At 43.2% G+C, this 10,907-nt stretch overlaps 1 protein-coding gene across 1 annotated transcript; it reads right to left on the reverse strand.

Moving 5' to 3' along the window:
- Nucleotides 1-255: 255 nt before the first annotated feature.
- On the reverse strand, nt 256-5,714 carry LOC127332371 (fatty-acid-binding protein 3, chloroplastic). The gene is made up of 5 exons (XM_051358658.2): nt 5,410-5,714; nt 4,158-4,256; nt 2,302-2,445; nt 2,005-2,219; nt 256-565 (listed from the first exon to the last, which is right to left on the reverse strand). Exons 1-5 carry the CDS (start codon nt 5,609-5,611, stop codon nt 404-406), a joined length of 822 nt encoding a protein of 273 aa, XP_051214618.1. The 5' UTR covers nt 5,612-5,714; the 3' UTR covers nt 256-403.
- Nucleotides 5,715-10,907: the final 5,193 nt, after the last annotated feature.

Consider the following 10,907-nt stretch of genomic DNA (forward strand, 5'->3'; position numbering starts at 1 on the left):
AAAATGCATAAATTTTGTAGGCATATTTCTTGATCCAGACATTTTCGTTGATAGGTATTTATGTGTGGTTATCTTTTTTTAGGTTTTGTTATATTATTTTTGAGACATTTGTCATCAGTAGTAAAACTCCAAATCATGGAGTATATTGTGTCAAATCATCATGGATAAAATTATTTACCAACAGGATCTGCCATATCGAGGTAGACGCCACCACACTCATGAGCTTCCATCGCAGGTCAGCCCAACACCGTCACAAACGAAGACACCCAAACATTCTAAAGAAAATCTCAGAAGTGTAACACAGATATGCACTGCCAGTTCGAATATATGAGATGCAATACCAAGAGAACTAATATTCTCTGTACTTTGTCTTCTGGAACCATAAACAATCTTACTTTGCGTGTCATTTTGTAAGGAGAGCTTCAAGCAGTTGAGCAGTGGAAGATCTCAGTGTAGGGGATACAGGAGAACTACCAAAGAAGCCATCATATAGAGCATAATTAACAGAAGCTGACTTGATCTCAGCATCAACTTGAGACGCATCCTGATTTGTCGAAATCGAGACCTACAAAAGCAGAAGTAACACGGTGAAAAATCATCTAGCACCATCAGGAATCAATTTCAACAAGTTAATCATTTTTTTCAAGTTTTATTTCTCTTTTCCCACAAACTTGTATCAATGATTTTCCTTTTTATTCAAATGAATATTGGTCAGATCAAAATTTATTTGCATCTTGATATGTGCCTGACAACTTACTTTTTTAAAAAAATAGAAAACACTTGAATATTACTTCTTAAGTAAATCACGGACAAAGTAATTGGCATGTGTGACCACTTGAGCTGGGAAAGAGGCCAGCATGCCCACTTTATACTCTTAGCTTGCCTCCTCGACTCGTAACTCAATCGAGCAAGAACGCTAACAGTATGTTTTTAAGCAAAACAGCATGGTTTTGCAGAGGCTCTTAGACACTTGTTCCATAAACAAATTGCATTTCCACATATGCAAGTTTATAGCTGGTTTATTTTGGTTTGTAATAGAACAGAACTCATATTATTCATAACAGTACTACATAACAAATTAAAAACAAGCTGATCTAGAAATCTAGAGCCTCAGAGTTGAGACCCGGTTAGGAAGACCGAGATTCGGATTCAGGACTATTTGCAAAGTAGATACTATTAATTAAATTCCTTCACAATCAAAATGTAATTTGCAGTGAAGTAATTCAATCTAGTGTTAAGCCTAAATAGATTTGAGTTTTGTTCCTATGCCTGGAGAGAACAAATTTGGAGGAGCCTTGCACTATGGGTTGGACATGGATTGGAGAACCGTAACCTAGCCTCGTGGAGAATCATACCTATCAACACTCCTTGCGCTGCTAGTGGACTCGGATCAGTACCATGGGCAGAGGCCAGAACAATGCTCAAAAGTTTGAAGTCATCGAAATCCAAAAATGTTTCAACAGCAGATCGATCTTTTGAGTCTAGTGGCAAAAATTGAGGAGGCGGCAGCTTGGATCGTGGCCAGCTGCAAAGGCATTGCGGCCTAATTGTACGAGAGTAGGCTTTAATTCATTTTTAGGGCATTGCATCCTTGCAACTATCTTCTGCAAAACTTTTCGCCTTTATCAATGGAAACTATAAATCCATTGTGATATTTAAAATAAATCCGATTTTAGTACCTAGGAGTATATATCTTGCCAAACAGAGCATGTTCAAACTTTTTTTTGTCGAGAAAACGCAAAGGACCTTTGCGTTTCATTTCATTGAAAAGGTAGAGTTTGGTTTACAATCCTCCTAAGAGGTGGATTACAACATGTTCAAACATTCACTGTGTCTAGTTTGTAGTAATGATATTAACTTATTACCACACTAATGAGGGGCATGTCAGCCTTTGTAGGAAACTTATGTATGCAATATCATAGTTTATTTTGGAACAATTGCAAGTTTCCCAAAATGTTAGAAGTTTTGAATCTAAATGTTGAAAGTAGTTGATCATTAACTCACCAGCATCACTGATGGTTCCGACCAGGTTAAATAGATGCTTGTTCCCTGTTTGAGATTGCGCCCTAAAAAGATATTTCGGAAGGTTGACAATGAAGATTCTTCCTCAGCAGTTGGTTTTTTTATTTGGCGAGCAATAACGTCATCCAAAGCCTTCACGAAGGTCTTGCCATCAACATCTCTAACAAGAGTTATACTCAGAGATTTCACAACTGGTGCTGCATAGTACAGTACACTGTTCTATCAGAATGTATTACAATTTCATCCTTCGGCTTTTGCTAGTTGGAGCTTGGCTCTTACCTTTAAAAATGGAGTCAAAAACCGTGGAAGCATCAAAAGTCTCAATGCCAACCTTTTTCCTCCACTGCTCGGTATCAACTCCAATGGAGTAATCCACGTAGAATGCAGCAGCATATACTTTGACAAAGAACTTATCTCTGTAACCTAGAGTAAGCTAAAATTCAAATTGCAAACTGTAAACAATATAACACCATCATAAGTTAAGAATATGAACTATACTCACAAATAACAGCACATGCCAATTAAGTAACCTACTTGATCCATTTGATTCTTCTACGATTTTCGTATTGAAAGAGTGTCTAGCCCTCCGTTACATGCATACAAGACTTATTAGATGTTTGGGGCTCAAACAAAGAAAATAGCTAGAGCCGCACAGAGATGCAAGGAGGTGACGTCAAACATGTATGGATGTTCTAGAACATTCCATGTAAACGGTTTCATAAAAGTAGTGCAAGATCACAGGCCCATCTGAAACAGATAAGGTCTGAAACAATCATTAAAAAAAGGTAGCAGGTGGAAGCCGTTCGAATTGGAATTAGACAAGAATCATGATCAAGACGTTCAGTTCACTTGGAACAATAGAAAAGAGACCAATGCAAGATAAAACAAGTTGGTGAACATGAATGATGTGTTAGCTAGAGGCAAGGAGCTATAACTTTTCAGTTCAGGATATTGGATTGAAACAGCAATCCATTCAAAAGAGTGCTGAGCGTAGGCCCATAAAAATAGTAGAATAGTTCAAGGGTACTCGAAGTGTATGTGAAAACAACAGGATGTCAACCAAATGGTTCGACTTTCCCATTGTAACATCGAGGACAATGCCCATGACAGTGAGTTTGATTGCACAGCCAATGTGAACATATTTGAGCTAGGCCAACGTGTTTCTATGATCATCGGCTTCAAAGTTGTAATTAATGGCAGCTGCATGGGAACACTAACATCAATAGTAACCGTACAAGGGCATCATGACTGCTTTTGTTCACCTCTTCACTAATGCCAAACTAAGATTACACTTACCAATTATCACATTGCCTACAAAGTCTTCATTACCGTGTGCACAATAAATATAAAGAAGATCGCTGACGATCAGCATATGAGTGAAAGAGACATTGAATGTACATAACTAATGAACCAGACGGCTTGATCTAGGGAAGGCAATGACATACAAAACTAGAGTCTAGACTTGGTTCCGTTCTGATTTCATTTAGATCAGAACACACATGGGTGTCAGGATTACGACTACGAGATGCCATAGGTTGATCGACTGGGGTTATGAGTTTCATAGTTATTGCAAGCCTAGAATAATGGCTAATGCAAGATTCTAGTTAAGTTCCTTCCACTCTTCCCAACCCTCTGCTTTTGTTACAAAAATGATTGCATATATATGTCAAAAGTCCTACATGTAAATGAGGTGGGTCTTGGTTAGAAACAATAGCAGTGTGACAAGTTGGATAAACTGAGATATTATTAAAGCACGGTTGGATCCAGATTCAGCATGTTCGCTTACACATAATACAGCATACACATGACAAAAAGTTTTAAATTGTTCTTCCTATTGTATCAACCTGTCATATTAATGGATAAAAAGTTACATATTTGTGCATAATTTGTACTCCCTCCGTCCCAAAATAAGCTGCTCAAGTTTATCTAGATACGGTTGTATCTAGACATGTTTTTAGTGTGTATCTACAAAAAGTTGAGCAAGTTATTTTGAGACAGAGGGAGTACTATTGGTTCGTTAGCAACAAAGAATGGATAAGAGTACTATAATTCTTATGTTACGAGGATATGGAGGTGAAGAATGTACTGCCAGCCTGCCAATTTTAATTCAGAAGTACATGGGCAAGGAAATGTACCTGTGCCAAGTACGATCAAAGGCTCTGTGGAGCCTGGAACCATTAACTCTCTAGAGAACTTCACATTTGTTGTGCCTTCTACAACAAAAGCATCACCAACTACAGGCAAAGTACAAAAAGAAATGGTGAGTCATCCTTATGAGTTATGATTAAAATGTTGAAAGTTAATCTTGAATATCATTTCAAAGAACAAATATAATTTCACATCCTGTTCTCTGAAGTGTGAAATACAACATAGTATCAGGTCCAACCATGTGGATACTTGTCTTACTAAATGACACCATTTATTAACTGGGTCAGCAGCATTGGGTCATAGAAGATAGCACCAGTTTAAGTATGTGAACAGAGTGTTGGAACAATAATCAAAAGTTCTCCAAAATCCTACATGTGAGTTGGAATTAGTTTCCATGTTCTAGTCGATATCGGTTTGCATGTCGTACTTGAGTTGGGTTTAATTGGCGATCAAGGATGCCGTGTGATTAGATTAGGAAAGCAGCAATATTGAGTCCGGTTTAGAGTCCAGTCCTAGTTGCACACGACTCGGTGTTTGAGTTGTGCTAGTGAGTCTGGGTAGGACATTGTATAGCTGTTTGTTGGTGTGATTATATTTATGTCACGCACAACCAGTTGAGTTATGTAACACCGTATGAGGCCAAGAGATTGTTCCGTGGATTTGAGAGAACTTTAATAAGGAAAAAAGAAAAGACACAAGACATGCCTTTGGCGAAGTTTGTTGCTCGCGCATTTTCATGATTATTTGATGTGACCAATCCTTGGGCGAAACACAACACAGAGAAATATAAATATTTACAGAAACGTGGTACAGTTTTCCTAGCTGGAACCTAGTGTACTAGAAAGTAGACTCTTAAATAAGTTATGCCATGCAGAGGGTTGAAATCGATGTTCATTCAGAAAATTAGTGGCCAGTGTAACTGTGTAACTTAAAATGGGGGTGAAAGCATCTTCTCTGATAATCCCCGTGTTACTCCTCTTAAAGATAACCAACATTTCAAATTCAATCTCATATACATTGCTACTCTATCTTTGTCTAGATAATGGAAGGAAACCTTTCCCGGCCCCTGCATCAGAGTTGCACACAGCTATTCTCCACATTCTAGTTTACAAACGCGTGTATTAAAAAGAAAAAAAAATCCTCACGCGAGTATTTCGGTTACCCAATTCGGTTAAAAAGAAAACAATGCATGTGGCTTTTGGTACATAGAGGTGCGCATAAAGAAGAATGGCTCCTCACCTGCGCCTCCTCCCGCTGCGAATGAGATTTGCGGCCTCCGTGCGCCGCCGCCGCGCGCGACGCGGCAGCCGCTAGCCTGTCGAGGAGCAGAGCCCGGCAGCGCGTCTCCAGGAGAAAGGAGACGCGTGCGGAGGAAGGCCGCAGCGGGCCTCGGAAAGGCAGAACCGGCCAGCGAAGGGGCCACGACAGTAGCAACTATCATCGCCGCGGCGACCCTGTTCTCGCTGGGCGGGGAGGCGGAGACTGGATTGAGTTTGGGGAAGAGGACGCGGGACGACGGGTTCGCTCACAAATCGATAGAAGACACGAGTTTACCTTATCCTACGCGTGGGCAAACCTCAGCATGGGCCAGGTTTCGGGCCGGCTGGACCTGTTAGGGCATCCACAACGTTGAAATGGCCAAATCTGGCATAGTGTACTATTTAGCATCGATGTGAAATTTAGCCATGACTCCACAATGTTGTCTAGTTCCAAATGTCTGTACACTAGGTCCCGGTACTGACATAAATAATGTAAAGAAGTGTTCTCTTTCCAGCCATCCCTCTTTCTCACCTCAACTATCTTCTCTTTCTTCTCTACATATGCATTGTTTATTCCATCAAGAATTTGGCCACAGACTTGGCATCGGAGCAACTACTTGCTCCGGTTTCCAGTTTTACTTGTTTTGGAACTACCTCCACAGTGTTGGGAACTAGTTCCAAAAGCAAAAAAAGGAAAATATGGAACCACATTTGGCTACACATTGTGGGTGCCCTTAAAGCCCGACCTGCAAAAGTCAAGCCCGGCCCAAGGCCCAGAAAATGCCTATTTTTGTATTTTTGTAGTCCATTCTCAATCAAAAGATGGTACTACTAGACATCGGCAACATCACATCGGTTGTAGCGTCTTTCTTCTCTCCCCTAAATCCATGTTTTTTTGCACACAAGGAGGGGTCTAGAAGACCCGAGAGAACCATTCATTAAAGTGGCAGGAATACATTTTACAATAAGCCCCTTGCAACAACTCGCTCTAAGAACCTAGTATTTGAAGAAAGGGACCTACACTTTACAAAAAAACACCCTAGAAAGAACTAGATCGAAGCAATCAAGGACAAGAGTGTCTCTGCCACTCGTCGCCGGCGTCCTCAAGGCGTCGCCGCCGAGGAACGAGAGCCAACTGCTTGGGAGCCCTCTTCCGACGAAAACCCGCAGCCGTGATCCACCACCATCCTGCGGGGAACGAATCACTTCGCAGGAGAGCAACATCGAGCACCCGCGACGGAGTCGAGCCATGGCCTCCGCATCGGAGGTTGTAGAGTTGCCGTCCTCACGGCCTTGGATAGCAACGGCGAGTTCGCCAGCTGCTTGGTTGATCTCAGACGAATAGCACCTCTCCGGCAAAGGAAGGCCCCAACACAAGGAGGCTTCAGCTTCAAGATCCTCTTCGATCTCACCACCGTGGTGAGGCAAGGAAGAAGAGAGTAGCTTGATCCCCAATCTTCCGTTGCCCTCCACTAACCTGGATTTAGTCGCCGGAGTGCAGAGAGGCTTCCCGCATCCATCCTCCCCCTCGCCATCAAGGCCGGCCAGGAGAATAGACGCTTGAAACACCAGGAGCTCGTCACTCATCCCCTCGCCGCCATGGCCGACGAGAAGATCTTTAGAGACCTATATACTGCATCGGCTTCTAAGATCCGCCGCCGCTAACTTATTGGAGAAGGTGGATCCGCCTCCTCCACTGCTCGCCTCCAACCGGAGAAGGCCAAGCAGCAGCACCTGCGCTCCTAAACCATGGGTCCGGCGGAGATCCATGGTTCCACCTCCACTACGGGGCAACCGCCCAATCTCCGGCAAAGCGCGAACAACAGAAGACATCCTAACACTAAACTACTCCGGCGCCCTACCTAGACTCACTCCGGCCAACTATTCCGGTGGAGCAGTCCTCGGCGGCTCGGCCAGCGGCGAGCGACTCTCAAGGTAATATAGACACGTGAGAGCGTGGGAGGGGGAGAATGAATCCGACATCTCCTAAATCCATGTAACTAACGATTCTAAAATAGGAGTAGTCATGATATTATCAATTACTTTAACTTCCAACTTTTCTAGATATAAAAAACTTCAAACTTCCTAAAAGTTTAATCTCTTCGACTTGTAATTCTATCAACTCATTTTGTTTTCATTGTTGTCTTAGTCGTGTAATTGGAGTCCACATTGACATGTTTCAATAATTTTGTGTCGTTATTTTCCATATTATTATTATGGAAATTGGTTGGATGGATTAAACAAAAGAGTCAAAAGTCACACAAGAGTCGGTGTTTGTGCTCTTTTATGGTCAGTATTCTTGGAGATATGCCCAAGATGTAATAATAAAAGTGTTTATTGGTATATCTTAGTGTTCATGATAAATGTTTACATCCCATGCTATAATTGTATTAACCAGAAACATTAATACTTGTGTGTTTTGTAAACATAAAGGAGTCCCTAGTAAGCCTCTTGTTAAACTAGCTTGTTGATTAATAGATGATCATGGTTCCCTGATCATGAATATTGGAAGTTATTAATAACAAGATCATATCATTAGGTGAATGATGTGATGGACATACACCCATAGTAAGCGTAGCATATGATCAAGTCATTTAGTTCTTTGTGCTTCAAGCTTTAATATGCATAGTAACTAAATTCTTTGACCATGAGATCATGTTAATCACCTACACCAGATGGATGCTTTGATGACACCAAACACTACTGCGTAAATGAGTTGTTATAAAGGTGGCATTAAGTGTTCAGAAAGTATAGGGTTGAAGCACTTGTATCAATAGTGGGATTTGTCCATCCTAATGACGGATAGATATACTCTGGGCCCTCTCGGTGGAATGATATCTAATTAGCTTGCAAGCATGTGACTGGTTCACAAGGGATATCATATCACGTTACGAGTAAAGAGTACTTATCGGTAACGAGGTTGAACTAGGTATGGAGATACCGACGATCAAACTTCGGATAAGTAAAATATCGCGAGACAAAGGGAATTGTTATTTTATGTGAATGGTTCTTTCGATCACGAAGTCATCGTTGAATATGTGGGAGCTATTATGGATCTCCAGGTCCCTCTATTAGTTATTGATCAGAGAGGAGTCTCGATCATGTCCACATAGTTCTCATACTGTAGGGTGACACACTTAAGATTTGATGTCATTTTAAGTAGATATGGAATATGGAATGAAGTTCGAATGTTGTTCGGAGTCTCGGATGGGATCCATGACATCACGAGGAGTTTCAGAATGGTCCGGAGAATAAGATTCATATATAGGAAGTCACTTTTCCAAGTTTAAAAATGATCCGGTGCATTTATGGAAGGCGCTAGAATGTTCTAGAACCTTCCGGAAGAAATCACCATGGAAGGTGGAGTCCCGGATGGACTCCACCAACCTTAGCCAGCCAACCAAAGGGGAAGGTGGAGTCCATGGTGGACTCCACCACCATGGCTGGCCATAGGGAAAGGAAAGGGAGGAGTCTCACTTCCCCTAGGTTTCACCCATATGGAAAATTTTGAGTTGGACTCTTATTCGGATTTTGGACAAATCCTTGGGGGTTCCACCTATATAAAGAGAGGTAGAGGGAGAGGGCTGGCTACCACTTGGCGGCACCACCAAGGGGCACCCAAGCCGGCGCCCCAAGCCCCCTCTCTCCCAAACCCTAGCTACTCCCTCCTCTTTCTACTCCCACAGCGCTTACGGCGAAGCCCTATCGGAGATCTCCACCACCACCGTCACCACGCCGTCGTGCTAGCGGAATTCCGAGGAGGATCTAGTACATCCGCTGCCCGCTGGAACAGGGAGAAGGACGTCGTCATCAACACCGTACGTGTGACCGAGTGCGGAGGTGCTGCCCGATTGGGGCACCGTCAACATCTTCTACGCGCTTTTGAAAGCGGCAAGTGATCGACTACATCCAACATGAGATTTATCTCGTTAACGCTTAGCGATTTTCGAGGGTATGTTGATCTTCACCTCGTTGCTACCATCTACTAGATTAGATCTTGGCTTGTTATTCGTTCTTGCGGTGGAATTTTTTTTGTTTTCTATGCTACGAATCCCTACAAGTATGACATGCTCGCAATGACATGATCTTTAACAAATTGCCTAACTAGAGTCCACATTGATATGCTTCAATAATTTCATGTTGTTAATTTATGTATTATTGTTATTATGAAAATTGGTTGAATGTGTAAGGGTATTTTACCCTTATCCATTATTTTGGTAACAATGACACCGTGCTAGAGTATTTGACCTAATACGTTTATAAGGATTATCTCAGGTATTAGGCAATGAGGCATAAATGGTGTATCAAAGGAACAAGAAGGCTAAAGGAGACCCCCCCCCCCCACTTCAACAACAATCGAAAAGGGGTCTACAGAAGAAATCCGGTCGGTCACCCGGTTGGACCGGGCCACAGACCGGATGGTCCGGCGCACGGTCCGGTCGACCGGGCGCCAACCGGGCGTCAACCGGACTGCAAATCGATGCTGGAAGAATCCGGTTGCCGCCCGGTCAGCCGGGCTCCAGACCGGCGAGTCCGGCGCACGGTCCGGTCAACCGGGCGCCAACCGGGCGCCAACCGGAGGAGCCCCTGGACGAAGAAAAGGAGGATCCGGCCCAGCATCCGGTCACAACCGGCTGGTCCGGTCGGACCGGATTCCAGACCGGACAGTCCGGTCACTGGTCCGGTTGACCGGGTTTGACGAGAAGAAAGCTGAGGTGGCAAGTGACCAACGGCCATATTTTGAAGTACACTATAAATAGGCCTTCTCCTACCTCAGAACACTTAGGCAATACACTACAAGATGTTCTTGAGCTCTCTCTCTCTTACTCCATTATTAGAAACACCAAAAGCCTCCGATCTCCCTCCTCCTCCACCCAAACTCAAATCCCTCCGGGGAATCACTAGAGGAGGACCCGATCTACTGTTCTACCAAGCCAAATCTCATTCCCCCTTGTATTCATCGAGAAGCTTGCTTCCTAGGGTTCCTTCGAAACCCTAGGTGGGCAAGAGGAGTCCGGAAGCATCCGGGCTGTGGATTTGCTCCGGGCAAGATTGTGAAGGTTTGGAGGCTACCTCAAAGTCTACCACAAGTGAGTGAGCTATTCCTTCGTGGGATAGGCTCCGGAGAATAGGGTGAGCCTTCGTGGCGTGGGGAATCCTTCGTGGGACCTCCACCCCTCCAAACGTGATGTACCTTGTTGCAAAGCAAGGGAACACGGGAATACATCCTCGTCTCCGCGTGCTATCGGTTATCTCTAACCGAACTCCTTACTTGTGATTTAACTGCCTGAGAGAGAGCCTTCGTGCTCGAGATAGTTGTATCTTCATATAGGTTGCTTCACCTAGTTTGCATTAGGCTCACATTTATATTCCGCAAAGCCTAATATTGCAAAGAAAGAATTAAAATCTGTAGAAACCTATTCACCCCCCCTCTAGGTTTACCATCTCTATACTTTCAATTGGTATCAGAGCCTGGAC

This window comes from Lolium perenne, chromosome 4 (genome assembly GCF_019359855.2).
Source record: "Lolium perenne isolate Kyuss_39 chromosome 4, Kyuss_2.0, whole genome shotgun sequence".
Classification (NCBI taxonomy): domain Eukaryota; kingdom Viridiplantae; phylum Streptophyta; class Magnoliopsida; order Poales; family Poaceae; genus Lolium; species Lolium perenne.